The sequence below is a fragment of the Hippocampus guttulatus genome, chromosome 22 (genome assembly GCF_054856545.1).
Source record: "Hippocampus guttulatus isolate MCC_2025c chromosome 22, RoL_Hgut_1.0, whole genome shotgun sequence".
NCBI classification, from domain to species: Eukaryota; Metazoa; Chordata; class Actinopteri; order Syngnathiformes; family Syngnathidae; genus Hippocampus; species Hippocampus guttulatus.
The window spans coordinates 8,556,646-8,584,618 of NC_141282.1; the positions used below are offsets into that span (position 1 = coordinate 8,556,646).

Here is a 27,973-nt window from a genome sequence, read left to right on the forward strand (position 1 = left end):
CGGCGGGCGGCCGAGAGCCGCGGCGCCGCCTTTGCCTCTGTGACGCGCGCACGCGGGGCCGCGTCGGCGCCTTAGTGACGTCGGCGCACGCGGCCGTGACGTCGCCGGACTTTCGGCAACCGGACTCTTGCCGTTGACCCGTCCGCCCGGTGATGGCGGCTCGCTCACCGAGTGGACGGTCAGCTTTGCTGTGGGGGGGGGGGGCTAGCCCCGTGCCACCCTTCACCTGCAGCTCGCCTCCTCAAGCGCTCGAGGGGAGTCAAATGGATTGTACGCGCGTCATGTCACCGCTTGCTCGACCTGGCGATGGCCTGCTGCGTCCGCAGACTGGTCGATGGCTACGCTTTGTTGGTGGGATGGTCAACCGATTGTTGGGCACAGTCGGGGTGAGCTGATTCGTCAAGTGATTGGTTCGGGGTAGTCAATCGGTGAGTTGAGTGCATAGTCGAGCCGTCAGTAGGTTGGTCGCGCGGCGGTGAGCGAGTGCGCGGGGCCTTTGCGGCTGACGTTCTTTTCGTGTTTCATTAACTTTGCTGCTCCTCCGTTTCTTTTGAAAACATTTTTATTGACAGCCTGTCATTTTTGTGTTTGCAGAGCACCGAATTTGCAGGTGGGTCATCTATCCTTTGATGACGGCGATGGGTCTCAGCTTGATGGCCTTCCTGCTGATGCCGGCCTCGTGGCACGTGTCCACCACGTCCGTCACGTTTTTGTACGACTCGGGAGCCTGCGGGCGGACAAAAGCCGGGCGGTGAGACGCAAGCAGAGAAGCAAAAAAAAAAAAAAGCTGCTTGCCCACCTCTTCCATCACCAGCTTGGGGGACGCCACTCGGATGGCGATGCCTTTGTCGGCCAGCTGGTCCAGAACGTCCTGGAAGTCCAGATTGCGGCGGGATTTGGCCCGGGACAGAGCTCGACCCTGCGCGCACGCCAGGCAAGTACAACCGCGCTTACGACCGCGCTCGTCAACCTTCCGCGCCGGCCGACGCGCGCTTGCAAGCCATCGCTTTTTTCTTTGCGATTGGTTTCGGATTGACCTCGCGCGCGACCCGAGGCGCGTACCGCTCCGTGACAGGTGGTTCCGAAGGTGTTGGTCATGCCTCGCTCGGTGCCGGTGAGGACGTAGCTGCACGTGCCCATGGTGCCCCCGATCAGGACCGGCTGGCCCGTCAGCTGGACGCACACAAGCAGGTCAGTTGAGGGGGGAGGGGGGGGGGGACTCGGGAGAGCCACGTCGGAATCCCATCGCCACCGTGTGGTACAGAATCCAAATTTTCCACAATTTAAAAAAAAAAAAAACAACTTGTATCATGACTGAACGAATGTGTCGCGATCAAATTCAAATCCAAGCTTGTCGTTGTCACAGGAGCATTTTTTCCAATGCCTCGTCTGACACGCCAAGTTGTCGATGTAAAGTTACAAGAATTGCCCCCCAGCCCTCTAAAGAAATTCCTATTTTGGGAGGGGACAACGTTGTAATCACAAATTCGTAATTTCCAAACTGGAGCGTCATATTTGACTGTGGAAACGAGACTTTGACGTGGCGTTGAGTTTTAGCTTTGTCGTTTTGTTTGCGTCTGACGGCCGCCCCCTCCCCCGCCGGGCAAAGGGCGGGCGTTTCGAGAACGATGACGCCGGCCGTGGTCTGACCTGGTAGTCGACGGGGATGAGCGGGTGGTGGGGGGGGAAGGCGCGCGTGGAGCCCTTGCGGTGCACCAGCAGGGTGCGCTGGCGCCCGTCCACCATGTGCTCCTCCACCTTGGCGATGTTGTGCGACACGTCGTAGATGAGGTGCATGTCCAGGTCGTCCGGCGTGCTCTGGAACACTTTGGAGAACGCCTCGGAGACACGCGCCAAGTCCAAAATGACAAGCGAGCGGACAAAGACTCTTTTCGCCGAGCCAAGTCGGCAAAGGCCCCCTTTGCCGTTTGGGCCTTTGTTTTTGTCTCTTTACCTGCCGAGTGAGGAAGGTCATGGACGAGCGATTGACCCAGGCGTAGTTGCCGGCGGCGGCCATTCCCTTCAGGTAGTCCTGTCCCTCCCGCGAGGCGATGCGGGCGCACGCCAGCTGCCGGTCGTTGACGACGATCTTGTCGCGCTTCATGGCCTTCTCCATGGCCACCAGCGCGTCTGCCGAGCCAGCGCAAAAGCTCAGGGCGCAACGTATGCCCAGTCCAGTCAGACTTTGGGCTTTTTTCCCCCCCCATCCTACTTTGACGCTTGATTTGGGACAAAGGTTGCGGTTGTTCAAGAAACATTCTGGCCTTTTCTAAGAACGAGGCTCGGCGGGAGGAAAAGTTGCCATTGGATTTGTGCAAAGGAGTCTCGCAATCATTTGCTTTGAAAAAGCCCCCCCCCCCCCCCCCTTTCTGAAAAGGTTGAACCGGGATGGGATTTTGTGCCAAGCGCACGGCTTCCCCGCGGTCGAGCTACTACCTGTGGCGACCTGATGGCCGAGGCCTCTGCTGCCGCTGTGGATCATGACGCACACCTGCCCCTTGCGGTCTACGCCCATCTTCTTGGCCGCGTAGTCGTCGTAGATCTGCTCCACCACTTGGATCTCCGCGTAGTGGTTTCCCGCTCCCAGCGTTCCCAGCTGCGGGGGGGGGACGGGGGGCACAGGGTGAGGGGGCGGGTCAAACCAACACTCGCCTCCGTGCTTTCTTTTTGGACCAAATTTCTGTGGCATTCTCAACATATGTATTGGATTGATGGATTTTTTTTCTTTGCTTTTGTCTTCCATGACTTTAGTGCCCTTTCCCCTCTGTTTGCGGGGGCCCACCTGGGGGAGGCCCCGCTTCTTGGCCTTGGACGAGACCTTGTTGGGGTCGGCCTGCAGCATCCTGCCGTACTCCTCGCAGTGCTCCTTGTCCTCGGCCCAAGCGTAGCCCTCGCGCAGCGACCAGTCCACGCCCATCTCCAGCGCCTCCTCCAGGTCCCTGTCGGGCACCGGCACGGCTCAGCGCCCCCCCCGCGCTCGGCGAGCCCGCCCCCGACGCTTACTTGGCCCCCATGGGGATGACGCCCTTGGAGCCGACACCCACGGGGATGTGGTCAAAGAGCGACTGCGCCAGCTGCTCCTTGACGGGCTGCACGTCTCGCTCGTCCAGGTTGGTTCTCAGCAGGCGCACGCCGCAGTTGATGTCGAAGCCCACGCCGCCTGCCGCGCCCGCCCCGCCCGCCCTCCTTTAGTCGCGGCCCAAATGCAAAAGAAAAACTCGCCGCGGCGGGCGCGCCGTCGCTCACCCGGAGACACCACCGCGTCCGGGTCGTTCATGTCGAAGGCCGCCATGTTCCCGATGGCAAAGCCGTAGCCCGAGTGGACGTCCGGGAGGCCGATGGACCTCTGCGGACAAAAGGCACCACGTCACCCCGCCCGAGAATCCCCTTCACCGAGGCAAATTGGACTCTTGACAGTTGTTGCTTTTCTTACAAAAGGACACTTTTGTCTCCGGGGGGGGGGAAGACCTAAAGAAAACCCTTTTCACGTGACCATTCGTCTTTTCATTCCCTCTCCCACTTCCCCCCCCCCACCCCCCATACGACAATTGTGCCCAAAATGTTCTTGTTGAATGTTGTCACCAATTCCATCTGTTTTCATGAAACGCTGTTTATGAAAAATAATGTCTCCATAAAATGGAATGTGTTACAAATTTGACACTTTTTGTCCTCTTTCCTTTCTCCTCGAGCTGTTTTGTTTGTTTTCTTTAATAGGGTTGGGGGGTTGTTTCTTCGGTTTGGTTTCTTCCCCCCCCAGGTCAACTTGTCAATTGCTGATACGTACGTGGACGATGCCGGGCAGCGCCGCCACGTTTCCGATCTGTTTCATGGCTGGAAGGAAGCCGCCCACGCCTGCCCGATGGAAACGGGGCCATGATCGGCAAAGTCACAAAGGTGCAAATAGGCGACGCGCACGCGCGGCCGGACGTTCGCAGAAGAGGAGCGCGCCTTCACCTCCTCCTCGGGACGCATTCCGCAGCTCCTCAAACATCAATTTTTCCAGGGGCTCGTTGACGTAGAATAGTCCTTCCACCTAGAAGACGCACGCGCGCGCGGGTGTCACCGTCGAATTGCAATGCGCTCCGCGGATCTGCCATTTTGCACTCCGGCGATGAGCACGTCACGGCGTGTATGCTTGCGAGCGTCAGTCGACCGCAATCAAAACACGCCAAATGCGGCTACACAACTAGCTTGCTAACTCGCCACGTTCACGATCGGAGCGTGGAGAAGATGTACCTTCATGTTGGGAACAAAGCCCTTTTTTATTCTCCAGCAGTTGGTGTCAATCTTGTCCAAATACTGCAACTCGTCGTTGTAATTTCGACTCATCCTGACGCTTTTGGTTCTCACGTCCAAACGAGTGAGTTTCAATCGCGCGTCGGCTCGCGTGTGTCTGTTGCACTAGGTGGCGGCAGACGGCGTGCGACGGCAACCCGCAAGTATTTCAAGCGCTCGTCGATTTCGTCAATCAACGTTTTCCGTCGGTTTTTCACACCTTGCCACTTACAAGTCGCTAAACATACGACGCGTTGAGCACCGCGACGGAAAACACATACACAACGGTGCTGCGTTTATTCGTTTGCGCTTGGCGACGTCATCAACGAATCTTGGCCAGCCTTCTTGCCTTAGATGTAGTCCAACAAGATGGCGACTGTCTTTCAAAACAAAAGCACAAAATCGAGCAAGATGGAACATGGCAGACGACAATCATACGTCGTAAAAAGTACACTTGTGTCCGCCATAACTCTGGCTGCCCTTCGGCCATCGTCGCTGTCTAAAGGGTTTTAGTTTTCGATTAATAGGGACGTGCACACGATGGAAGGGAATTTTTGTGCCAAGTTGTCCTTTTCGTTTGTCACGCAACAGTTAGACTGCATCGAACGTGTGACATTAAGTTTGATTTTGAAAAGCGGATGTTGTCGTGCTGATCGCGTCGTTCGATGGCGGAAGAAGAGACGCCAACCAAACATTTCTCCCCAATTGGCCAGCCAGGTTGAACATTTTTTGAGTTACTTTTCACGTCCGTTGTTTAGCAAGTCCACAGATCGCTCGTTAGCCTAGCCTGGCCAAGGTTAGTCTAGCTTCGCTTTGCTGCGGGCCGTGAGCCTTTTTTTCTGCACGCCACACAGAAAACGACATTTCTTCAGCTTCGCTAGTTTGATAGGATTGCACGCGTGTTCATCTAGCATGCCAATATTCATGTATTACACCACGCCAGCTCACTCGCTTCGTCATTTGTGTCGTTTGTCTCAGGTTTTGTTTGGCTTGATGCTAATCAATGACTCGGCAAAAGCAGATAAGATGGCTCGATGCAGTCAACTGAGAGAGCGTAATTTGTCGTTGTTGCCTGCGGCGTGTCAACAGGATGAAGTTGCGAATTCGCATCTGCAAGCGAACCAGCAAAGTGGACGCGGTGGGTCCCGAGTCTACTTTGAAGGAGCTTATGGAGCACATCCGTGACGTCCTGCTGCCCGTCCACGGACTCGGGTCAGTCTGCGGTATATCATTCCGTCCAAAAATATGCTCTGACGTGTGCGGTAAGAGTTGCTGCGCTCAACATTGGCTGTCGAGGCCTGCCCGCCTGCTTGAGTGAGGCGCGAGGGCGACGCTCGTTACGAGAGCAAATCATTCGGTTGTTGTTATCGCCCGAAGCTCGAGACGGACGCGCGCAGAGTAGTTGTGATGTGTCACGTGGCCACCCGACGAGGGACACACGCGGCGTGACGTCACCGACTCACGCCATGTGACTCAAAAGGCCGCGAGGAAACGTCAGATGACGTCACGGCGCCGCGGAATCGGATGCGTTCGCATGAGACGGCTTCGCAGAGAGACACCTGGCCATGATTGCACGTGTGGTTATTTAACAGGATTCAAATGTGATATTTTGTTGACCTCAGTCCAGACGCGAACTTCGGCCTTTCTCTCAACGGCACCGAGCTCCTCGCTGACACGGGTCAGAAGTTGTCGTCGTGCGGCGTCGTCCCGGGAGATCTGATCCGTGTCCTGCTTCCCGCCGGCGCCGCCCACAGCAACGACGACGGCGACCCGCCTTCCCCCGGCGGCGCCGCCCGGTCCCCCGCTGGGCCCGCGACCGCTGCCCAAACCGCCGCCGACACCGACGACGCTTTCCCCGGGGGCGCCGTCTCCCGGGCCCGCGCCGGGCCCGCGCCCGCCTCGCGATCCCCGCCCGACGCCAGGGGCGCATCCCCTGCGGCGACCGTCCGACCGCTCGCCGCGCCCAGCGCCCAAACCGCCGCCGCCGCAATGACCTCCGGCCAGGTGAGATGATGTGGATCTAGAGCACTTGGGAGGGGCAGCCATCATCGCATAACAACGATTGACCGTCACTTACTTGTTTTGACACCTTGTCGGACTTGAAATTGTCCCAGTCCTTTGAATTTCAGCCCCCCGACCAATCGATGACAGGTCCACTTTTTGTCGTCCTCCACGGCAGCACGCCCAAATCGCACTGGAAAAGATGGCCGTCGTCATTGGTTCCGCATGGGTGTCAATTTATCTTGATTTTGCAGCCCCGTAGCGCGGCCGCTCCCGCCGACGCCGCCGGACAGGCCCGTGACCAGGGGACGCCGGCCGTCCTCTGCTGGGAGCCCATGCTGTGTGGCGAGGCGGGCGAAGGCCAGGCGCCGCACTCGCTGGAGCTGCTCTACCGCGCCGCCCGGGTCAGCTCTCCCGCCGACGCCGTCATGGTGGCCGCTCACCTGCTCATGCTGGAGACCGGATTCACGCCCCAGGTCAGGAACCTCCGACGTCGGTCCCGTTTGTTTGTTTGTTTTTTTTAACCTCGCCGTGCGAACTTGCCGCGTTGCGGCGCAGAGGTCTTTTAATTGTTGGCGCGTCAGTCGGATGGTTCCCATTTGCCGTCGTATTTCTCAAGGGTCAGTTTTCCTTCAGGGTGGCGAAGCGAAGCCCGCGGAGATGCCGTCCGGATGGCGTTCGTCCGGCGGCGCCTACAGACTTCAGTACACGCACACGCTGTGTGAAAGGGGCGCGGTCACGGTGGTGGCGGTGCCCATGAACCCCGTGCTCGTCATCCAAGGTGAGTGACCCTCCTTCATCTTCCCGCCCATGAAGACATTGCCTCGGCCTCACGGTCTTCACGGCGTTGCTCGCAGCCATCCTGCAGGTGGCCGACAGCGCCAGCATGGCGGCCAAAGTCTGCCTGGACCCCGGCGTCTACGTGACTGAGGCGTGGCCAGGTGCGAGTGCTCCGTGCGTGGCGTAGGCGCAGCGCGGCGCCGGTCCTCGCTCACTGCCGATTTCTTCCAGGAGCGAGCGCGGCGTCCGCCTTCACCGGTCTGAGTCGACTGTCGCGAGTGTACAAGGACCAGCTGGTCTACCCGCTGATCGCCGCCACGCGGGAAGGTAAGACGCGCGTCGCGTAACACGGCCGCCGCTCGCTCTCGCCCGCCGGCCGCCCGCACCTTAGCAGGCTTCGCGAGCGTCGTTGGCGCGACGAGTTGTCGTGAGTTTGACCGGCGTGTGTTGCGGCCCATCCAGCGCTGCGTCTCCCGGTGGCGTTCGGCCTTTCGGCGCTCCCCCCCGAGTTGCTGCTGCTGGTGCTGCGGCTGCTGGACGTGATCTCGGTGGTGCGTCTGTCGGCCGTCTGTCGGCATCTCAACGCCGCCGCCGCCGACGCGGCCCTCTGGAGACACCTGGTGCGGCGGGACTTCAGTGGTAAGATGCGCACCTCCCATGACCTTGAGTGACCTTTACGTGTGCTCATGGCATCTCTTTGTTGACCTTTAGATCACAAATGGCAGGGAGAGACCAACTGGAAGGAGGTCAGTATTCACGCTCGCTCGCTCACATGGCCGACAACGACCTTACGTCTATGTGTGTGTGTGTGCGCGCAGCTGTACAAAAGTTTCTACAAGTTCCGTCAGAAGCGAGGCGTGGTGGAGCGCCCCTGCTCGCTCCCCCCTTTCATCCACCGGCCCCTGTTTGGCCCGGTTCCTTTCGCCCCGCCGCGCGTCCCCGGCATCATCGGCGGAGGATATGACGGCCGACCGCCGGCCTTGCCCTACGGCGCGCGCTACGACCCCATCGGCCCGCCGCCGCCTGGTGGGCGCCGGCGGCGCAGCGACCCGCGGCCCCCCGCGGGCAACGCCCGTCCGGGCGACGTCCGCAGAGGCTTCATCTGACCCGGGCCGGCGGAAATCCGACATTAGCGGATGGCTTTCATGGCCGCGCCTCCCGCATGCTGGGCTGCTTCTTGATTGGACGTGGTGCGGTGAGCCGCCCGAGCAGCCGGGAACTAGTTGGCCACGTTTGACAAGCGCTCGGCATCTGGCCAAGTTGTACCCACTCGCAAAAAAACGAGGGGACGCGCCATTCGCTTCACATTTCCAGACGAACCAGAAATGCACTCAAGGTGAAACCGGTACAGCGTCGCATGTCGGGCTTCGCAAATTTTGTCAACTACAGCTTATTTGTATTTTTTTTTTTGGGGGGGGGGGGGGGTTCTGTTCTTTTTCTTATTTTCTCTCTTATTGTGCTCAGGTAAAGCATAAAAATAGGACTTTGGCACCATCACATGGTTTTGATGCCAAGGAACTCTGTCAAACCGAAAAGAGGTGTTGCGTTTTGACAAAAGTAGTGCTTTGATGCAAACTTGTGGCAACGACAAGCCAATTTCAGTGGAAATCCAGCCACTGCATTGGGATGGCGGGACGTGGCCGTGGAGCTTCGCGGGGCTGGAAGCGTCACACAAAGGCATCCGAGCAACATCCTTGGAGCTTTTAATGGATCAAACCCTTCTTGCGTCTTCTGATCTTCATCTTTGTCGTGCAAAAAAAAAAACAAAAAAAACATTCCAAACTCGTCAACTGGTGGAACATTTTGAGGTCCCGTCCCCCCCGCCCCCGGGAAGGTGCACATCGAGTTTCTCCATCACTTTGATACAAAAGGTTTGATACCCGCCTCGATTTGCTGATGTGAGGGCTGCTCGGAGGCGTTCTCGATGGCTTTTGACAATTATTGTTCCGAAGAGGTGTGCTTGTTTTTAATATTCCATATTTTGGTGTGTGACTTCATTAAAGCAAATGATTGAAAGGTGCAGGCCACACAAGCATTTTGTTGCAAAGACTTCAAATGTCAACTTTGAAAGAGACGGTGGGCACACCTTCCTCACGGTCGCGGCTTCTAACCTCACAAGGTATGTTTTCTTCCGGTACTTTACCGCGCATGCGCTTTGATGGAAGTACTGGTACTTTGCTCTCCCTAACCCCTCGTTTTCTCCAGTCAGATGATCCGATTGAAACAAGCGAGTCGGCAGTGGATTTCAATCGGAAGCGATCGCCAATCCCATCGACGGGGCAGCCTTGGAAAAGCAAACGAGCGAAGAGGACGTGAGCGCGCGTCGATGACGTCAAAACCCGAAACGAACGGTCGCATGCCTGACGTCACCGTATTTCTCGCGGCGGCTAACGCTGACGTCACAGCGGATTTCTCCGCGCTCGTCGGCTACGTGCGCGAGCACCTGGAATGTGCCGTTCGTAGTTGCAACAGCGGCTTCGGCGGCGCCGCAAATGAAATACAAAGAGATCCTCGAAGGAATGCAACGAACAAAACGTCAGCATCAAGTGGCATTGGAAAACGTTGAATTGGTGAGGCGCCAAAAACCGCGGTTTCGAACGTCTCCGGATGCTTGCCCGCTTGTTTTTATATTATATTTTTTACAGAGAGACGACAAAACACGAAGACTTCCCTATGAGCTGCTGACAAAGATCGGCGCCATTGGAAATAGTCGGGGGGGGGGGGGGGAAACGCCGTCCCCGGAAGTTGCGTGGGCCACGTGACTGAGCAACACGTCAATCACACGCCCTCAAAAATCGAGCTCCTTCCAATTTCTTTATTGATCTTGATTTAGTGGTCGGAAGATCAATCGAAGCGCCAAAGGATGGAGTGAAGTTTGGACTCGGTCCCCGTCACGAGGACAAACTCGAGCGAATGCCTTGAAGAGGCTCCCGTTACCGGAAGTCGGAGGGGCGGGTCTCGCTGAGCCACACAACGGAGCCCGTCCGCGGGCCCGAACCGAGCCGAGCCGGGGTGAGCTGAGCTGAGCTGTCCCGTGCCGTCCTGTCATGGTGTCTCGGCGCGGAAGTGGGACATGGCGTCGCTAGTGGGCTCGAGTGACGTCAAGGACGCCGAACTGGACTCGTCCCTGCGTCAGATGCTCAAGGCCATCGCAGACGAACGCAACCGACTCGACGCTCGCCGGGACATCGGCGGCCTGGGTCAGACTCGCGTTCGATTACGCCGCCTCGTTCGTGTCGCGCTCGGGCTCGGCACTGCGGGTCACGTGCCTCTGGAAAACGAGCCTCGCGGTGTGCGGCCGTCACGTGACCGTCCAAACGCCGTGGCGTCAGCAGGCGGGAGCAACCGACCCGTGTGACGCCATCAGCTCGGCGCCCGAGACGAGCACGTGCGCGTGTGGGGGAACGGCTGCGGCCGTGGCCGTGAAAGCGCTTGTGCGGATGTGTCACTCGGAAGTGTGCCGGAGTCTTTTATGCCGTGTGAGAGGAAGTGTGCACACAAATAGGAATGTGGTTTTGTTCGCGGAAGCCAGAGAGCGTCGGGAGAGAATTGGTGTCTGCTCGCTTGTCAACCTCCCCCTGTCCCGTGTGCGTGTGTAGGCTGCGTAAAGGACGACCGCATCGTGTTCTGGACGTGGATTTTCTCGACGTACTTTATGGAAAAGTGCGCGCCGCGGCAGGACGACATGCTGTTTTACGTGCGCAGGAAGTTGGCCTACGCGGACGCGGACGACGGCGAGTGCAAGAAGGTGAGTGAGCGCGTCTCCCAAAAAGCGCCTCTCCTCTGTTTTTAAAAATGATTTCCATCGGAGGGCTTTATTGGTGCCACATTTAGGAGCTTGGAATGTCCAGCAAGCCCTCTGACAGGAGATGGCATCACTTGGAGGCTTTGAGTTTCGATTTTGGAGGAAGGTGGCGATGACTGTGATGATGTCATTGTCCCTGTGTTCTATTTTGGGTGGGGGGGGGGGGGTGTAGCAGGTGGAGGTGGAAGTTTACCGGCGAGACTCCAAGAAGCTTCCGGGCCTCGGAGACCCGGACATTGACTGGGAGGAGAGCGTCTACCTCAACCTTGTCCTGCAGAAGGTGAATCACGCACGCACGCACCCGCATACACGCATGGCGGGTAGTGACGCGCACGTGTCTTTCAGCTCGACTACGTGGTGACGTGCGCCGTGTGCACGCGTTCGGACGCCGGCGACATCCACGTGCACAAGAAGAAATGTCAGGTGAGCGTCGGCCTTAGCCTGCGCTCGCCCCGATGCGCTCGACCCGGTGCGCTCATTCCACTTGACGCGCCCCGCAGGAAGTGTTTGCGTCTCCCAGCAAGCACGCCATGGACAGCAAAGGCGAGGAGTCAAAGATCAGCTACCCAAATATCTTCTTCATGATTGACAACTTTGATGAGGTAACCACGTCGCCCGCATGTCGATTGAAACGGGCCGGCGAGCGTTTGTCCGCCTGTGCCGACGGCCGGTCCGTCGCGCCTCGAAAGGTTCCCCGACGTTGCCGGATGACGAGCCGGTCGCCGTTCGACGAGGTTGGCTGGCGACCGATGTCTGGTTGCCACTAAGTTGTGCGCCTCACGGGCGAGCCCCGGCGCAGGTGTTCCAGGACATGAGTGTGGGCGAGGGCGAGATGGTGTGCGTGGAGCTGGTGGCCAGTGACAAGTCCAACAGCTTCCAGGGCGTCATCTTCCAGGGATCCATTCGCTACGAGGCACTCAGGAAGGTCTACGACAACCGGGTGAGACGCGCTCGCTCAGCCCGCCCGCGTCCACGAGCCTCGCGCGGGGCTAATGCGGCAACCGCTCTGGGCGCAGGTGAGCGTGGCGGCTAAGATGGCACAGCGCATGTCGTTTGGCTTCTACAAGTTCAACAACATGGAGTTTGTCCGCATGAAGGGGCCACAGGGCAAAGGTCACGCCGAGATGGCCGTCAGCAGGGTGCCCGACGGAGCGGACGCCCACCACCAGCAGGAGGACCGCCCGCCCGCGCACGACAGGGTGAGTAGTTCGACGCTAACTTCATAGCGAATAAACAGCTCTGGTTTGGCTAGCCGTTGCTCTTCGGAGGCGCGTTGTCCACCGGCGACGTGTTTGCTCCTCCCTCCCTTTCACGATATGACTTCCCATCCGTGACCGCAGACGTGTTTGGACGTGACTTTCTGAGTGTTTGCTTGCATCTTGCGACTTCCTGTACTTCCTCCCTTTTCCCACGTGACTTCCTTGCGCGCCAGCTGTCATTTGGACCCGACTTTTCACCCGGCGCTTTCCGCTTTCGCAATTTCCTCGGCTTGGTTTTGCTTTGCCGCACGTTGGGTTGCGATTTCCCGCGTTCCCTGGCACAATTTCCTGCGCGCAGGTGACGTCGTTCAGCACGCCGCCGACGCCCGAGAGGAACCGGCCGTCGTTCTTCTCGCCGTCGCTCCGGCGCAAGGTCCCGCGGCACAAGATGGCAGAAATGAAGAAATCGCACTCGGCCAACGACAGCGAGGAGTTCTTCCGGGAGGACGACGACCAAGGTGAGTGCCGCCGGCAAAAGTTGTTTCGGCGAGGGCGACTCTTGACCGACGGCTGCGCCGGCGCGTCAGAGCTCCACGGCGCCACCAACCTGCGCTCGCGCTCGCTGTCGGGGACGGGTCGCTCGCTGGTGGGATCGTGGCTCAAGCTCAACCGCGCCGACGACGACTTTCTGCTCTTCTCCCACCTGACCTACGTCACGCTGCCGCTGCACCGCATCACCGCCGGTGAGCCTTTGTGGCGCGAGAACTCTGCCGTAAAAGCGGCGGCGGGCGCGAAATGACTCGCTGTCGTCGTTCTTCTTTTGGTATGCGTCAGACATCTTGGAGGTGCGTCAGAAGCCCATCTTGATGACGTAGCGGCGGCGCGGGTGCCTCGCTAGCAAGTGCCTCCCGTGCGCCCGGGCCGGACCGACGACCGCGACCGGCCGTCCGACAAGTGCCTCCTCTTCCGACTTCTCTTCCTCTTCGCGCTCATCCCCACCATCGCGCCTCGGCAAAAAACTCAGGAAGTGAGGTCGCGGGCGTCCAGGTGGTCGTCTTGCAGAACGTCTCTCGACGGCAGATGTTCCAAGGGACGTCGCTTGACGGGAATCGACATGCTGGAAGTTGGTGCGGCCAAGGCACCGGGGGGGGGTGTCCGAGCCGCCCTTCTCCACCCGGAAGGCACGCGTTGCCCCCGACGACACGGACTTGACTTTTATCACCGACACGACTCGCGCCGCTCTGGATGTTGTGCGACACACGGTGGCGCCCTCCACGTCTGTCACGCGCAAAGACGACGAAATTAAAGCAGAGACACAAACTTCTTATTTCCATTTATTCCCAACAGGTGTCTGGGGGAAGGGGCTGGGGTGCTGCCAAGGCCACTTTGGGGAGAGAAAAAAAAAACACCCAAACAAGTCTGTCAAAGTCCATGTTGGAGAGGGGGGGGGGGGGGAGTCGCTCCTCGTGGTTCAGCTCAGCAGGAAAATAAAAGAGGGCAAGTCAAAGGTGGAAGAACCGCTGGAGGCGACGTTGCAGCTCAACGTCTGCCAACAAGTGTCTGTGTGTGTGTGTGTGTGTGTGCCCTCAGCCCTTCCTCTCCTCCAGAGTGCGGTGCAGCTGGTCGGCGTCGTCGGCGGTCTTGACGCGGAGGAGGAGGGGCACGGGGGCGCCCGGCTTCTGAGTGTCGACGGGCGGGTTGGGCACGCACATCACCACCACGTTGTTCTTGCCCGCGCGCGAGCACTTCATGTCGGCCGACAGCAGGATGTTGAGGAGGATGTTTCCTGCGGCACACGCGGCGCGTGAGGGCGCCGTCTCGCCCGCCAGGTTGGTGTCGCGCTCTTACCCAGATTGGTGTCGGCCCTGATGATCATCTGCGTCTTGCCGCCCTCCGTGTCTTTGAGGTGCAGCGTGCCCACGCCTTTCTCCTTGTACTCGTCGTCCTTCCTGTAGAAGAGCTTACACCTGCCAAACGCACAGCCATCGCCGTTAGCCCAGCGCCGCTCCAGAGCCGCGACCGATCCCAGCCTACTTCTTGGAGTAGAAGGCGTCGTCCTCCTTGATCTCTCGGACGTCGGGTCGGGGCGGCTCGTACGCCTCGTCGCCGGCGGGCTCCTCTGCGCGGACGACAACCGACGGCACGTCAGCGCGGAAAGAAATGCCTCGCCAAAAATCCACCCCCCCCCCCCCCCCCCCCCCGAGACCTACTTGCCAATGGGCGTACCTGAAGTTGCCGGGCGCTCCGCCTTGGCCAAGGGTGGCGACGCCGCGCTTGCAATCAAGGAAAATGGTGCCGCGGCGCTCTTCTGGACCGAGCTGGCCGCCTTCTGACCAAAGTTGAACGTGGCGGCCGGCGACCCGTCCGCCTTGCCCTTGAAGGAAAAGGAGGAGGAAGCGGGAAGCGAGGCTTTGTCTTCGGCGGCCGCCGTCGCGCCGTACTGCCGCTCGATGGTGGCCAAGTGGCGCTCGTAGTCGCGGAAGATGGGCTGCAGGTCGCACAGCGGGTTGTCATCCACGTGCTTGCTGATCCAGTCGCGGACGGAACAGTTGAGAGCCGTCAGCTGCCGGGTGTACTCCTTGCCGGCGGAGGAGGCGGAGCCGTTGAACGTCAGCCCTGAGAAAACGAAGACGGCCAAGGTTCGGGACTCTCGACGGGAAACCGATCCGTACCGGGCCGACTCACCAGGCGCGCTCGCGGCCGCGGGCGGCGCCAAGACGGCGCGGGCGTTCCCGTTGGTCAGCGCGCTCGAGCCTCTCGGGCCGGCGCCGTTGCCGAAGGCCGAGAAGGAGGACGGCGTGGAGGAAGCGCTCATCGAGAAACCTTTGAACCCCTTGAAGGCCCCGCCGCCGGCCTCGCCCTGAATCGACACGGCAAGACGCTGAGGCCGACGACGGGGGTGACGGTGACGGCGACGTCATCCGTTTTACCTCGGCGGCAACGTTCCGCCGCTTGGCCTTCTTGATGGCACGGTTTTTCATCACGTCTTCCGGGGCCACGGAGAAGGTACCGGCCTGGGGAGACAAACGTTCCTGACACTCGAGCTCATCCTAAAGTGATGCCGATGCAAAGCCACGTGGGGTAAATCTGACGTCACCTCCTCGCCCTCTTCCTCCTGGTCCCAGTTCCGGTCCGTCAGCTCTTTGTCAGCGATCCGCTTCGCCATCGCACCTGCGTCTTCTATGTTTTATATATATATATACACACACACACACGCAGACGCGCGCGCCTCGTTAGTCGACTTGCAGACGGGCAGGGCGTTTGCGCAGCGCAAAACGGAATGGCAGCAAGCACCCACGCGTTTGTCCGGACGCCCGCATTCGTATCAAGACGTAGAAGGGAAGCAAATCAAATGTGGCCCCAGTCACGTGATCACGAGACGTAGCCGGGCGAGCGCGAGCGTGCGGTCGAGACTGCGAGAAAGGTCAAGTGCGGCGCGGCGCGTCGCGTCGCGACAAGTCGGGTTCCGAGGGCTCCGACGTGTCGCCAAAGCGGACGGGCGTCCCCCGTTCAAGCGAGCCCGCTCGGGAGCTAACGCTAGCATCGGGCGGCTAACCGCTCCCCAGTCGGAGGGATTTCCTGGTACCTTGCGCTCCGGCTCGAGTCCAAAGTGTGCGCGTGAAGGAAGAAGAGGTCCGGCCGGGTAAGCTTTCACAGGTCACGCGTGACGCCGGCTGACATCACAAGAAGCACGGCAGCGATTTGAACGAGCTTCTCTCAAACCGCCATTTCGCGTAGCAACACAACCGCGTGAATTTGCCGCCCGGGTACGTTAGTGCGCATGCGCGGTTGCCCGGGCATTCTGGGACGTGGAGTTTCTCCGCCCGCGCTCCTGCTCCGGCACTTCAGACGCAAAAAACCTCGGCGTCGCGACCGAACCGGCAGACTTTGACGCGAAATTCTTCCCCGTGTCCAGCTGGTGGCGACGCTGAACAGATGATGTGAAGCGAGACGGGGCGGGGAGTGCTCGGATCGGTTCCTTTGGGCTTTGAGCTTTTATGATTCCATGTGGATGCCAAAGCGCTTGTGGTTGGCCTTTGGGTTTGGATTAAAAAATAGCGATGGCATCAAGTTGGCAAAGTGGACCCGTGGAAAAGGCGCTGTAAGAATAGTTTTACAAAAGCCTCCCACGCACAATACAAACTCCTTCGAAACGTCAACGTATGAAGACACTCAAGTGTTCGTTCGTGCCCGTTTTCACGGTCTTCCTCGCACAAAATAAGAAACCGCCTGTGCTTGCTTCATGCTAACCTATCACGCTCGATTCCTTTGAGGGGCTGTCGGGAATTGCATCGAGATTATTTGCTGTTTTTGTTCTCAGGCCAAGCAACGCCACGAGGAAGATGAAATGATTCCGATGTCTCCGGCTTGGTGCCCTTCAACGATGGAAAGTGAGGTGAGAACCCACCGATTCAAAATCGCATACTCAAGTTTCAATTCATCTCTTTTATTATTTATCATTTTATCTGTGGTTCTATTGTTGTTGTTCCTGTTTGTGAAGTGTCCTTGAGTGTTTTGAAAGGCGCTTATAAATAAAATGTATTATTATTATGAGGCACTAAGCAACATGCAACATTCTTATATTTTTGTTTGTGGACTTGGTTGAACTGAGAGTTTGTGTGTCTGTGAGACAGTGCACACAATATTCATTGTTGAAAATGACTGGCCTGTGGTCTTGGGACTGTAGGAGTCCATTTCTGTCATTATTATGTTGGTGTGTGACATTTACAATAAATGTGGCTGAGCAGAGGTAGGTGTCTGTGTGTGTGTGTGTGTGTGAGAGAGGAAGGGAAGCGGTGATGCTTATGTGTGACCATGTGTGTGATGTGGCTCTTTGCAGGAACACAGTAAAAAAAAAAGGCTCAGTCTGTGACTGGTTGGCCAGCCCTGCTTTACGCTCTTTCCATTTTCGCTTCCAACAATGCAACTATTTGCATGAGTTTCTCGATACTTTGATGACAACTTTCACGAGTTCCAGTACTTTGTCAAAGTGACTTTCGCTAGTAACTGCATACTCCTGACTATTTTCCACTCCTAACAATCCACCAATTTTCGTAACCATGTACTTGTAAGAGAAGCAAACCACCTTCACGTTTATGTGTTTTTAATAGCATTTTACACCCCTCAACACAACGGCTGTTTTCAGTCAGATACTTTTACAACTACTTTCAATCCCAACAAGACCTTACCAAATTGTTTTCACTCGCAACAGAACTATTTTCACTCACACATAGGTGATTTGACGACTACTGTACTTTTACTCCAATTTAAAATGCCACCGTTTTCACAAGTAACAATAAACACACTCACATTATACTTGGAATGCACGTCCAAAGTAAAGTTTAAATTTAAAACAAAGAGCAATCCAAGGATTAGACCAAGTATTGAACGAGTAAAATAAACAGTGTTTTGTGCTTCACTGTGGTGTGCGTGTGTGTACTCGACGTAAAGTTTTGTTTATTTTCATGAAGAAAAAAAACATGATGATGATGATGCCCAGTTGCAAAGCGCAGCAAGCCTTTCGTTGCTCCTGCACCCAATGCGCACGCGCATTTCGCGGGTAGGGGCGGGGCCGCTCCGTGTGCTTCATCCGGGTACTGGAGAGTCACCATTGACAGCCGAAGCACAACTTTTCCCCAGGCAAAGTGAAATCAAGCCGCGGACTCGGACACAATCTAGTCCCCGCTTTTCAACTTAAATTAGTAGGAGGAAGGCGCGGCGACCCCCCTAGGAGCAGTCCGGGTCACTCGGCCGAACACCGGAGGGTAGCCATCCGGCGCTCGACGCCTTTGCGGCGGCTTCCGAGCACTTTAGGGGACGGGCGGAAAGTCGGTGATGAGTCCCGGGCTGCAAAAGAACAAGCGACAACTTGCTCTCCGAGCCGACTAGTTCTTTGGCTTCTTATTGTCGCTGGAAAATTGGACCCAAAGTTGGCGTTGCTCGCGTCCAAAGTGGGAGTAAAGTGCTTTTGTGCACGGAACATGGAGGTACAAGGCCCGCAAGAGGCTCTCAAAGTGGAAATCCAATGTCATCAGGTAAGCAGCAGCGCCGCCGTCGCCGTGTTGGTGTTTTTCATTCTTGTCAAGGAGGTGAAAGGCAACGTCGCCATCGTCGGCCGTTCGCTCACTTGGGCCAACACTTCCTGCTGCTGTTGGGCCTCGTCCGGCGTTTGTTTACGGCCGACGAGCAAGAAGCAGCCCAGCTAATGCGGCGTTGTGCTCGGACGCGAGCTGAATATTTATGAGGGACAAGAAGCATCCATGGCCGCTTTGTTCCTCTCGCACTCAACAACTTGAGACACTTTTCTCGTAACTACTTGTGTGAGCATGCACAAACACAGCCCGGAGCTGAACCCCCCCCAACAGGCCAGAGTTTAGGTGTGTTGGTTCTGTGTGTGTTGGTTCTCTGTGTGTGTGTGTGTGGGAGAGAGAGAGCGAGACAAACTTTATTTCTCCGCAAATGTTTTGGACTGGTGCTAGCGCCGCTCGGCTTGGCTGCTTAAGGCTCATAACGTTCGCGTGGATTGGCATCAAGTTTGATGTGCTTTTCATGTCAGCTGCTGCTGTTTTGTGTGGCTTGTGCTCTCGAACTTGCTGACAATTATGAGCGTCCATTTTGAGCTTGACGACGCGTTTGTCGAGTCCGGGCGGCGACCTAACTCACTAGCCGCTCGGCTAACTCCAACGCCGAGGACTTTTATAGTGCGACGGTGACGTGAACGGCGGCCTCGCCACTGTGCGTTTTGGCATCTTTTTCGTCCCCCATTTTGTTGCGAGTTTGCACTTAGTCCGCTGGTATGATAGCTTCTTGGTCACGTGACGCCAGCGCCGCCTTTTGATTGGCTCACGGCGACGCTTTCACTTGGTTCACTCTTTTCACTCTTGATGGCGGCCCGACGGCGGGCCTCCTTGTTTCCCTTGTACTGCGGCGGGGCGACCGGCTGTGTTTGCCGGCTGCCTGCAGGCGCCGGGGCGAGGGAGGGGGTGTCGGCGGCGGCCGGGTTCAGCACCGTGGCCAGTTCCCCGCCCGCAGCGCGCCGCCCAGCTGCCGCCTCCGCCCGCACCGCCCCTCCGGGGGGCGCCGAGCCAAGAACGACGCACACAAGTTGTGTGTTTTCGGGGCTCTTGTGGAGCAGGACTAGGGGAAAAAAGAGAGGGTCGATACGGTTTGACTCGAGCTGCCCGATCGAATCGATCCACTTTGGCTGTGGAATGTTGCTCCTCCGAGCACTCGTTCAAGTGGCGCTTTCGCTAAAAGGAGGAGACGTGCTCCCTCCCTCTCCCTCTTTCTGTGGGCCTCACTTTCGTCGTGGAAGCGTCCATTTTGTGACTGAAGGGGTGCTCGCCCCCTCCCCCCAACATGGAGAGCAAAAAGTCTGCAGAGTTTTGCACAAGAGGGGGGGGGGCATTCATGGTGAACATTACCATTTTGATTGCTTTGAAGCTGTTTTGGGTGGCGAGGGGGTGGAGGACAGAGGAAGGGGGAGGGGTGGCAGCCGCAGAATGCCCACTCAGCACACATGCTCGCTTTCGGGGGGGTTTTGTTTTTGTTTGTTTTCCCTGCTTTGGCAACCAAGATGTCACCTTTGCTTGACACACCCGCTGTCTTAGAAAAGGCAATCGCATTTCCTCTGGGAAATGGTGACCATCTTCATGTGATGTTTGCCCTTCTTCTTGCGGCCCTGTCACACTTGGGACATACGATGGGTTGTGTCCATGCTGCAAATGGATTACGACAGACGACCCGCCTGAACTCAAGAAGATCGTATGCGTTGTCATTGAGCGCTCAGTTTTTTTCTTTCTGGAATTTGAATATGACTTGACAAGCTCAGTTTGACTATTTTTTTGGAGCAAATTTGAAAGCGTCCAAACATATCTCGAATGATTTCCGATATGGGCGCTTCTCAGGAAGTACGGGCCAACCGGATGCTCAAACGCCGACCCACTTGGAGAGTCGCGACACGGCGGAATGGTCTTTGCGCCATAGGTTGCCGGCGCGACCTCACGCAAGCGTAGCCCGCTGCTAACGTGGCGCCGAGAGGTCCGAGGTGAAAGGTGACGCTCACAATGCGGCATTTTTAACATGCGGTGCAGGCCACTGTTGCCAAGGAAACGACACCTGATTCCGAGAGCGGCATGTTGGAGGGCGACAAAGAGGTTGCGCTCGGGGTTCTCATCGGGCCAATTTTGTGGCGGTGGCCGGACGGTCGCGCGGCGCGGCGCCGAGCGTCGGCGACGTTGGCATCTCGATGCTCACGATTGCTCGTGTTTGTTTTGCAGAATCCGACGCTGCGCAAAGGCCTGAATGAACTTGCGAGCGGACAGGTAGGCGGCGGCCTCGCCCTTCTCATCTGTTCCCCGTCTTCTTCATTTTGGCGGTGTTTCCACAAAAACCCAATTGGCATTTGGTGAATTTCTCTTGAGACTCAACAAGCCCTCAGTCTTGCCTGGAGTTTCATTAGTTTTGCGCCGCACTCCTAACCCCCATTTCAAAGCCGTCTTTCCCCATTCAAACGAATGCGGGTGCCGTGGATCCATCCCAGAAAACAAAACGAAAGGAAACGTGTGGAATGTGGTCTTGGCCGCTGGCAGTATAAGCCGGGCACACGCTCAGATCCTGTTCTCTGAGGAGAAAGAATACATGAATGCCAACACGGTTGTTTTTGCGTGAACCTTTGTGTTGCACCTGTTGATGAAATGGTGTCGCGGGGCAATAGAGATGCTCATTCGAGTGCGCATCGTGCTAGCGGCGCGAGGAGTAAGCTCCGGCTCTTTTCGCCACGCGGCCTCGCTTTTCTGAGCGTCGAGGTGTCAACGTTCATCAATTGTCATTTGAATGGACCACTACGGTAAAAGTAGTTTTGGGCCATCGTTGAACGTGCAGTCATGGGTCCGGGCGCAGCTCCTCTGCCCCCGGGGCCGCAGATCCTTGTCAACGCAAGAGCGCGATGGCTTCGCTTGAAGAAAATGGAATTGGCAAAGACTCGCTTTCTATGATGTCATCACCGCTCCGCATTTCCATCATGTCATTGGCTGCGGTCTAGTGTGCGCGTGCAATCCCCCCCCCCCCCACACACACACACACATGCGCATCCGCTACGTGTGTGTGGCTGTGGATTGTGGTTGCATCTGTCAGCTTCTATTGTTTGTGGAAGTCCATCTGCCGGCCTCCGCTGCTCCCCCCCCCCTCCCCACTCCATTTTGTGGGGCCCCCTCCTGGAGAGAAAGTGCCCAAATGTTGACTAGGAGTGAGGAAAAAGTGCGCCGGCCTCCTGACCTCATCATCTTTGCTAATCCAAGTGCGGCGCGGTGGGGGAGGCCTCTCCTCACTATTGGCCCGCTTGCGACATGCAAGCGCTTCTCCCTTGGCTCGTTTGGACCACGCAGCGTTTTTCCTGTCGGAAACTTGTTTCCATGACAACACTCATATCAATCAAGTGGGGGGTGGGTGACGGCCACGGACACTTTTGTTCACACTTTCTTGTGTGGTTCTGCCTTTGCCGTTTATCGGATGCGCGGAGGCCCGTCGCGGTCCCTAACCCGCCACGGTGCCGCTTCAACAACTAACCGCTTGCGTCGCTGTGCAGAAGCTGGCGGTGCGGAGTTGCCCGGTGGCGGCGAGCAAGCCGCCGTCCCTCATCAAGCCCCCCAGCCAGGCCGTGGCCCTCTCCGCGGTGCCGACGGCGCACCTCAACGGGCTGAAGATTCCCGCCGGTTCGGAGCCGCAGACGGGGCCCGTCAACCCGCGGACGGGCTGCAGGGTGGCGCCGGGGGTCGGCGGTCACCCGCCGGGCGCCGGGACGACCCCGGACCTTCCTCCGACGCAGGTAACGGGTTGCCGGCGGCAATTTGGGGAAGAGATGTGAACTTTGCCGGCCGGCCGGTGTATTTCCGGGCCGGCGCGGGGCAATTTTCAACGGGACATCGACGCACGGTAGCCGCTCGCTCCCGGGACTACCCCCGGCCCAAACGTTGTTGCCAGCGCGTCCCCGACGCGCGGCGCGGTCCAACGAATATGACAGCCGTCCAACGCCGCATTCATCGACAGCAACTGCACAATGCGCATCAGACAACAGCGAAGACGTGGAAGGCGGAAGATCGGAGCTCAACGTTTTGTCATTTCGAACAAGATGGACGACACAAAAGCAGCGTCGTCGCCCGGAAGTTTTTCCAGCTTTTCCATCGAGCGAGCGCAAGATTGATGGCGCAAACGCGTGAGAGAATGATTGAATGAGTGCTGAGGAGCACCGTTGCCATGGAAACTGCCAGTCCTGCTGGTTGCGGGGGGGGGGGGGGGGGGGTCAGCGCTGAAAAGTGGACGAACAAAAACAGCTCGCAGTGAGCCCTCTTTTCACCTTCGGCGTCTGGTGCTACGACACGCACGTGCGTGCGGCGAGGACTTTGGAGGAAAGAAGTGGCAACAGGGAGTGAGTGGAGGACGGACACCCCGTCACCCGCCCAACGTGCTTGACCTTGGAGTAAATCGGCACAATGAGGAAAATCAAATGTCTTCTACTTGTAGAATTTCCCTCCGTGTGGTTGCCAAGGGAACTGGCCTAGCCCCCTCCCACCACCACCACCTCCACTGTTCCGTCCCCCTCCCCCTAGTGGCTCTGCAGTACAGCGTAGCAGAATCACAGAAGAAGAAAAGTGGGCGGGTGGTAAAAGTGAGCTGGTTTGTTTGCCGAGTGTCGGCCAATCACAGCGCAGCTTCTTTGTTGCGGGAAGTGAGGACGGGCAAAAGGCTTGCACTCGGTCCCGTGCAATACCCTTGACTATTGTGCCGACACGAGCTCGATTGCGTGCGCGCGTTCTTGGTGACGCCGGTGACCTTCCCGTCGGCGGCCGCGTTTGCCGTGACCGTGGTGATGATGATGATGATGAGGACTTTGAATGGCTGTCTGGCAGATGACGGGCTCGCCCGGCTCGGGTCTCCTCAAGGTGCCTCAAGTCGGCTCCCTGCACCGCCTGGCCGGTCACGCCGCCAGCGTCCTACCTCAGGTACCGGCACCCGCTCGCTCGACGAGACTCGGAGCCGCGCCCGCTAACCCGCGGCCCCTCGGCTTTGTTCTGCCGTTTCAGGTCAGGCCAAAGTCGCTGATGCCCGACAGCCTTCCCCGCAGTCCGTGCCAGGAGCCCCCGCAGCTACGCGGCTCCTCGGCGCCGGCCGGCCCCACCCTGCCCACGCCCAACGGCACCCTCGCCCCCCGCCGGCAGCCTTGCGACGGCGCCGCCCGGCACGCCTCGGGCGGGGGCGGGGCCGGCGCCGGGGTGGCCTACGCCATCATCGCCGCCTCGCCCGCCCATGCCAACGGAGTGGCTGCCGTCAGCGAGGCCGTCAAGGTCAGAGGCACGCACGAAAAGCCGGCGCCCGTTGAATCACGTTGGCGTCGTAAGCTCATTGAAAGACCTTCCCCACTTTTCCAGACAATCGCACACACGATATTGTACAGCCCCTTTGCGGACACTCAAACTCCAACCCCGACAGGCCGTATTTCGGGTCAGCCCTTTTCGAGGCCGACGATTTGGCCGTTGGAAGGGACACCGGCTTTGTGTCGTGCGCATGCTTTCGCTCTGTCCGCCAGGACTCCTCCGGGTAGTATGCGGGCATCGCCGCCTGACGCATTTTCCCCATCTCTCCGGCGACGCCGCCGCGCGCGTCCGTTTGCGCCGTCGGGATCGGCACGCCGAAGTGCGGCGCGAGCGCGTTTTTGCGAGTGTTTCGGAAGTCGGAATGTTGAGTCGAGCGCAACACCGCGCTGCCTCCTGCGCGCACGATGCGATGTGTGGGCGTGTTACCAGGTGATCATCATCCAGCCGCAAGCGCCCCGCGACGGCGAGGGAGGGGCGCTCGGCCTCCCGTCGCAAGATGATCCCGCCGGCTCCCCTTCGCGCAGGATTGACGAGGACCCCGAGGTGGGCGCTCGCTCTTTCTTTTGACGGCGGGTGTTTGGCGGGGGGGGGGTCACTCACATTGTGGTCTCTCCCGCAGAAAATTTCCTTCATGGTCGCGCTCGGTCTCGTGACCAACGAGCACCTGGAAGGTGACGGCGCACTTCCGTCGCACCCGCCCGTGTCTTTGCGCGCGCGCGCGCCTCGTCACGTGCGCCTTGACGTGGCGCTTTGTGTTTTGGTAGAACTCCAGCTGAGGAGGCAGGAGAGGAAAAGGCGCAGCACGGCGAATCCCGCCTACAGCGGCCTCTTGGAAGCCGAGGTCTTTTTCTTCTTCCGCACCGTTTGGGTGACGGCGACGTCATGGCGACTCAAGTCTCACTTTGGTCTGTCCGCAGCGCAAACGTCTGCCGTCGCATTACCTGAACGCTCCGCTCTTCGCGTCGGCACCAGGTAACGCTCTCGCCGCGCGTCGCTCGCATGTCCGTCACCAAGTGGCAATAACGGTCGCCGTAAGCAGAGAACGCGGCGTGCCGCCGTAGCAAGGAGGCGAATCTGGAGAAGTGGCCACGCCATCCTGATGACGATTGCTCAAATTGGTGCCCCGGACGACGACTTGCATTTCCGTCCCATTTCCAATTAGCGGGAAGCAAAAATGGTCTCGATTGCTTTCCTTTTTTGTCCACTTCAAGTTGGTGCTCTTCAGCTTTGACCTCCAAATATGTCGGCTGTCAACGTGCGTCTTGAGCTTTGCGCACAGCTAACGCTAATGGCTGCCCGGCCACGGCTTTGAAAACGCGCGTGCTGCCCGTTAACCTGCGCCTGCGCGCCGTGCCTAACGTGTGCTCTGCTTCATCCACATGCGAGACTCGGAGGATTTCTGCTGGAAGGTAGGTCACGTCACGTCACGTCACGTCGCTTCTTTCTCTCGTGACGCTTGCCCGCCGCTCTGCGCTTCCTGCTTGTACCGACGCCCGGTCGGCCCATTCCAGAGAGTCGCGGTCCCGAAAAGCCCGCCTGAATTCCCGCTGAGAAACGGGCGCGACCGGCAGAATCCTTTTCACGGGGCTTTCGTGTCCTGTGTGACGGCCAAAGTTTGCAACGGTCATTGACGACAAATCGTCGACCGATTTGGCTCACGTCTCCGGAGGAAGCGCTTCTCGTTTTTGTGGAAGATGCTCATGCTGCGGAAACGTGCGATTGAAACATGTTTGCTGGCGGGAGGGGTTAAAAAAAAAAAAAGCCCAACTTGTTTCGAATCCTGTTACTCTCGTTTGCTTTTTCTCCAAGCAAAGGCAGAGAAACTCCTTTCCAAGTGGGATTTGGGCAGGGGGCGGACCTATTTATCGATTTCTTTTCAAGGCGTAGTTCGACGAAGCCTTGTGTTGACGTTTGACACGAACGGACTCGGCGTATGACGTCACGGCGTGACCCGCCCACGGAAGTGTGAACCGAACTGGCGCGCTGATTTCAAATCACAAATGATGCGGCGGCGCCCTCTGCCGGCTCCTTGAAGTCAACAGTGAGCCAGTGGCAGGAAATGTTTGCACCGCGAGGAAAACGTTCACTTCGGAATCGAGAGAATCCAAAACGAAACAACCCCCCCCCCCCCCCCCCCCCGCGCCGAATGCACTTTTGCGGGCCGCGGAAGTCGATCCGGCGGGCCGGATCGGCCCCCTCCCCCGCGCTCTGGCACCCGACTTTGTTTGTGGCATGTGTGTGGGCGCAGGATGAGGCGGAGCGGGACGGCCGGTCGCGGCCCTGCGACGACTGCCCGCGAGCCTTCGGCCCGGACCGCCTCCGGCCGCCGGCCGCGGGACCCCGCTACTGCCCCAAGTGCCACAAGAAGGTTGGCTCGCGCTTGCTTTGAGAGGCCACGGGAAAGGAAGGTCTGGCTTTCTGACGCGCGCTCTTGCCCGCGCAGGTCCTGAACGCGGAGAGCGCGCCGTGGCCTCGCGACGTCGCGCGCAAGACGGGTGGGTTCCGGGCCGACCCCCGGCGCCGCCTCCGCTCGTCGGTCGCTCGTTTAGCGCTTGTTGTCGCCGCAGCGCGTCGGGAGGAGAAGCGGCGTCTGCTGCGGCGCCACGGCGAGCTGAAGGAGGAGTGCGCTCACCTGGAGGAGGAAGACCAGCAGCTCAACATGACGCTCCAAGTAAGTCGCCCGAGCGCTCGCCTCCGCGCGGGTCGTCTCCTCCCGATAGCGGAGGAGAAAAGTCGCGCGCGGCATCGGTCCCCAAACGCCCAGGGGGGGCCAACAAAGAGACTCGGTCCTTTCCTGAAATGGGATCGTTTCCTGCGGCACGCCGCTTCTTTCCTCCTCTTCTTGAGTCCGAGTTGCACGTTTTCTGTCTTTGCATGTCAGCCGGCCCGAGCCGTGTGGCGACACGCTCGGCGTAACGTAACCGTTGTCACCGCGGTGCGACGAGACGCTGACGCGCTGTCCGTGCTTCCCTCCAGCGCTGCCTGGATCGACGGGATCGTCTGGCGGCGCGGCAGCGGCGCACGCTGGCGGCGCTGGAGCGGCTCAAGGCGCTCATCGGGCTCATCCGGGTGACCGAGACCGACCCCGCCTCCCCGGCGCCGCCGTCACCGTCCTGGATGAAAAGCGGGCCCTCGGTCTCTCCCTTCTGGACCTCGCCAGACAACAACTCGCCTTAACCCAACAGAGCCCCTCCCCCCCCCCCTCGCTCCACCTTGGCCCGCCTGGTGAAGAATGAGTTGTTGCCAAGACCTCCGGTGCCGACGAAATGAGTTTTTCTCTCTTGTTGGTGGGCCTTAAGCTTGTTGCGGATGTCGCCGCGGCAACAGCAGCGCCGGCAGGTTTTTTTTTTTTTTTCCTTTTTGCCAAAATGATTCAGGAAGTATTTGAAGAAGACGCAAGTGTTGGCGAGCCAAGTCGAGCAAGGCGGCGCTGTTTTTGCCGTTTGTACGTCAGGCCGTCCAATCAAAGAGAGCGGCGCGGCGTCCGCCGCTCCCGATGCCCCCCACCCCCCCGGCGACGGTGCTTCACGTTGACCGGCGACCGGTCGTTTTGCCCTCGCCGAGGCCGAGCGCGGACGACTCCTTTGTTTGGACCGACTTTGCGCGGTGACTCTGCCTCTTGACGTTGAACTGGCGACCGCCAGTCCATCGGCAGGGTGCCTTGACATTGGCGCGAGTGGCGACCGGTCCATGAACTTGCGACCGGTCCGCTGTTTGCCGTCACGCGGCGGGAGACTTCTCTGTTGTGAGGTGACATTGAACCGGTGACCTTCACTCTCTGTGGCTCGTCTACGTGCCCCGCAATTGGCTGGCGACCACTTCGGGGTGCGCCTCGCCACCGGCGACTCTGCGGGAGGACGGATCAACGATGCGTGTTGGTTCACGTGACAAATATGCCCAAAAGATACTTTAGTTTGAGCGGCATTTTGGCTTTTTAAATTTTTTTTTTTGGAGGGGAGGTGGGGAGCCGCAGCCAGCCCGCCTAACTTGAGCGCTCGCTCGTCTTCCCGCCGCCACGCCCGCCTGCCGGGTGCCCTCCGCGGCCTCCTTTTTTCTTTTTCCCCCTCCAACAAAAGCGGCCGTCGCCGGGCCGCGCCATCGGCAAAGCCGCCCTCCCCCAACGCGCGTTCCGCTCCGGAAGAAACTGTGCCGCCGCCAAACAGGTTTCTGCTATTTTACTCGAGCGCACCTTTGAACAAAGAACTCTTGGCGTCCAAAACTTTTTTCTAACCTTTTATGGAGCAGCAAAAACAATCGTTTGTATCGTGGGATGCCGCCACGGGGGACGAGACACTAGCCAGTAGAGGAAGTCTTTTGTCTTCAATATGCCAACGTAGTCGTTCACTTTTTCTACTGACTTCTTATGAAAACGAGACCAAAAAAGAAAAAAAAAAATCCTGAATAAACATTTCAACTACGAGACCCGGTACCGCTTTATCTCGCCAAACGCTGACGCATTGTGGACAACTCACAACTTGCGAATGTGTATTTGTGCGAGTGCAATTTTGTGCGCCTCATCGTCCCGTTGTGCTTTCAGGAGT

At 58.5% G+C, this 27,973-nt stretch overlaps 5 protein-coding genes and 1 long non-coding RNA gene across 21 annotated transcripts; 4 read left to right on the forward strand and 2 right to left on the reverse strand.

Annotated features, from left to right (window-relative positions):
• Nucleotides 1–544: 544 nt before the first annotated feature.
• rtcb (RNA 2',3'-cyclic phosphate and 5'-OH ligase) lies at nt 545–4,493 on the reverse strand. The gene is made up of 12 exons (XM_086102865.1): nt 4,237–4,493; nt 3,955–4,033; nt 3,785–3,852; nt 3,247–3,346; nt 3,004–3,160; nt 2,783–2,939; nt 2,437–2,596; nt 1,955–2,130; nt 1,651–1,839; nt 1,063–1,173; nt 800–919; nt 545–727 (listed from the first exon to the last, which is right to left on the reverse strand). The coding sequence occupies exons 1-12, from the start codon at nt 4,327–4,329 to the stop codon at nt 620–622; spliced, it is 1,518 nt and encodes a 505-aa protein (XP_085958991.1). The 5' UTR covers nt 4,330–4,493; the 3' UTR covers nt 545–619.
• LOC147186502 (uncharacterized) lies at nt 1,043–3,653 on the forward strand. The gene is made up of 2 exons (XR_015099159.1): nt 1,043–1,191; nt 2,752–3,653. It is a non-coding gene; the product is annotated as an uncharacterized LOC147186502 (long non-coding RNA).
• A 183-nt stretch (nt 4,494–4,676) lies between the features above and the next one.
• Nucleotides 4,677–9,076, forward strand: fbxo7 (F-box protein 7). 6 transcript variants are annotated; one of them, XM_086102860.1, is made up of 10 exons: nt 4,677–5,071; nt 5,254–5,487; nt 5,898–6,279; nt 6,531–6,752; nt 6,913–7,057; nt 7,134–7,217; nt 7,288–7,383; nt 7,519–7,695; nt 7,768–7,802; nt 7,875–9,076. In XM_086102860.1, the coding sequence occupies exons 2-10, from the start codon at nt 5,366–5,368 to the stop codon at nt 8,160–8,162; spliced, it is 1,551 nt and encodes a 516-aa protein (XP_085958986.1). In that variant the 5' UTR covers nt 4,677–5,071; nt 5,254–5,365; the 3' UTR covers nt 8,163–9,076. The 6 variants fall into 6 exon arrangements, with proteins under 6 accessions (XP_085958986.1, XP_085958985.1, XP_085958989.1 ...); XM_086102859.1 differs by having other exon boundaries at nt 5,365–5,487; XM_086102863.1 differs by having other exon boundaries at nt 5,365–5,487; nt 6,030–6,279.
• A 161-nt stretch (nt 9,077–9,237) lies between these two features.
• kiaa0930 lies at nt 9,238–13,380 on the forward strand. 4 transcript variants are annotated; one of them, XM_086102867.1, is made up of 11 exons: nt 9,238–9,626; nt 9,702–10,256; nt 10,656–10,804; nt 11,034–11,141; nt 11,207–11,284; nt 11,362–11,463; nt 11,661–11,877; nt 11,959–12,060; nt 12,419–12,578; nt 12,648–12,803; nt 12,895–13,380. In XM_086102867.1, the coding sequence occupies exons 2-11, from the start codon at nt 10,130–10,132 to the stop codon at nt 12,956–12,958; spliced, it is 1,263 nt and encodes a 420-aa protein (XP_085958993.1). In that variant the 5' UTR covers nt 9,238–9,626; nt 9,702–10,129; the 3' UTR covers nt 12,959–13,380. The 4 variants fall into 4 exon arrangements, with proteins under 4 accessions (XP_085958993.1, XP_085958992.1, XP_085958994.1 ...); XM_086102868.1 differs by having other exon boundaries at nt 9,246–9,626; nt 11,661–11,801; nt 11,878–12,060; nt 12,433–12,578; XM_086102870.1 differs by having other exon boundaries at nt 9,248–9,626; nt 11,661–11,801; nt 11,878–12,060.
• Nucleotide 13,381: 1 nt separating this feature from the next.
• Nucleotides 13,382–15,845, reverse strand: nup50 (nucleoporin 50). 3 transcript variants are annotated; one of them, XM_086102873.1, is made up of 8 exons: nt 15,647–15,842; nt 15,158–15,240; nt 14,991–15,074; nt 14,746–14,920; nt 14,287–14,676; nt 14,095–14,179; nt 13,909–14,027; nt 13,382–13,846 (listed from the first exon to the last, which is right to left on the reverse strand). In XM_086102873.1, the coding sequence occupies exons 2-8, from the start codon at nt 15,224–15,226 to the stop codon at nt 13,647–13,649; spliced, it is 1,122 nt and encodes a 373-aa protein (XP_085958999.1). In that variant the 5' UTR covers nt 15,227–15,240; nt 15,647–15,842; the 3' UTR covers nt 13,382–13,646. The 3 variants fall into 3 exon arrangements, with proteins under 3 accessions (XP_085958999.1, XP_085958997.1, XP_085958998.1); XM_086102871.1 differs by having other exon boundaries at nt 14,287–14,941; nt 15,647–15,845; XM_086102872.1 differs by having other exon boundaries at nt 14,287–14,920; nt 15,647–15,844.
• Nucleotides 15,846–17,645: 1,800 nt separating this feature from the next.
• On the forward strand, nt 17,646–27,852 carry phf21b (PHD finger protein 21B). Of its 6 annotated transcripts, XM_086102858.1 has the most exons (14): nt 17,657–18,095; nt 20,340–20,384; nt 21,647–21,886; nt 22,968–23,060; nt 23,142–23,402; nt 23,862–23,975; nt 24,052–24,103; nt 24,197–24,273; nt 24,350–24,404; nt 24,819–24,841; nt 25,681–25,800; nt 25,876–25,927; nt 26,000–26,103; nt 26,409–27,852. In XM_086102858.1, the coding sequence occupies exons 1-14, from the start codon at nt 18,042–18,044 to the stop codon at nt 26,607–26,609; spliced, it is 1,491 nt and encodes a 496-aa protein (XP_085958984.1). In that variant the 5' UTR covers nt 17,657–18,041; the 3' UTR covers nt 26,610–27,852. The 6 variants fall into 6 exon arrangements, 5 of the variants coding, with proteins under 5 accessions (XP_085958983.1, XP_085958982.1, XP_085958980.1 ...); XM_086102853.1 differs by having other exon boundaries at nt 17,654–18,095; nt 23,142–23,975; XM_086102854.1 differs by lacking the exon at nt 20,340–20,384 and having other exon boundaries at nt 17,652–18,095; nt 23,142–23,975.
• Nucleotides 27,853–27,973: the final 121 nt, after the last annotated feature.

Coding starts and splice junctions, on each gene's coding strand:
- nup50 (XM_086102871.1), bottom strand. CDS start 15,226: ATGGCGAAGCGGATCGCTGACAAAGAGCTGACGGACCGGAACTGGGAC. Junction 15,075..15,157: donor AGGAGGAAGAGGGCGAGGAG/GTGACGTCAGAT, acceptor TTGTCTCCCCAG/GCCGGTACCTTCTCCGTGGC. Junction 14,180..14,286: donor GGAGCGCCCGGCAACTTCAG/GTACGCCCATTG, acceptor TCGTCCGCGCAG/AGGAGCCCGCCGGCGACGAG.
- rtcb (XM_086102865.1), bottom strand. CDS start 4,329: ATGAGTCGAAATTACAACGACGAGTTGCAGTATTTGGACAAGATTGAC. Junction 1,840..1,954: donor TGACCTTCCTCACTCGGCAG/GTAAAGAGACAA, acceptor CGTGTCTCCGAG/GCGTTCTCCAAAGTGTTCCA. Junction 1,174..1,650: donor TCATCCCCGTCGACTACCAG/GTCAGACCACGG, acceptor GTGTGCGTCCAG/CTGACGGGCCAGCCGGTCCT.
- phf21b (XM_086102853.1), top strand. CDS start 18,042: ATGGAGGTACAAGGCCCGCAAGAGGCTCTCAAAGTGGAAATCCAATGT. Junction 20,385..21,646: donor ATGAACTTGCGAGCGGACAG/GTAGGCGGCGGC, acceptor GTCGCTGTGCAG/AAGCTGGCGGTGCGGAGTTG. Junction 24,405..24,818: donor GCTCTTCGCGTCGGCACCAG/GTAACGCTCTCG, acceptor TCCACATGCGAG/ACTCGGAGGATTTCTGCTGG.
- fbxo7 (XM_086102860.1), top strand. CDS start 5,366: ATGAAGTTGCGAATTCGCATCTGCAAGCGAACCAGCAAAGTGGACGCG. Junction 5,488..5,897: donor CTGCCCGTCCACGGACTCGG/GTCAGTCTGCGG, acceptor TGTTGACCTCAG/TCCAGACGCGAACTTCGGCC. Junction 7,058..7,133: donor CCCCGTGCTCGTCATCCAAG/GTGAGTGACCCT, acceptor CGTTGCTCGCAG/CCATCCTGCAGGTGGCCGAC.
- kiaa0930 (XM_086102866.1), top strand. CDS start 10,130: ATGGCGTCGCTAGTGGGCTCGAGTGACGTCAAGGACGCCGAACTGGAC. Junction 11,464..11,660: donor TGATTGACAACTTTGATGAG/GTAACCACGTCG, acceptor GCCCCGGCGCAG/GTGTTCCAGGACATGAGTGT. Junction 12,061..12,418: donor GCCCGCCCGCGCACGACAGG/GTGAGTAGTTCG, acceptor TCCTGCGCGCAG/GTGACGTCGTTCAGCACGCC.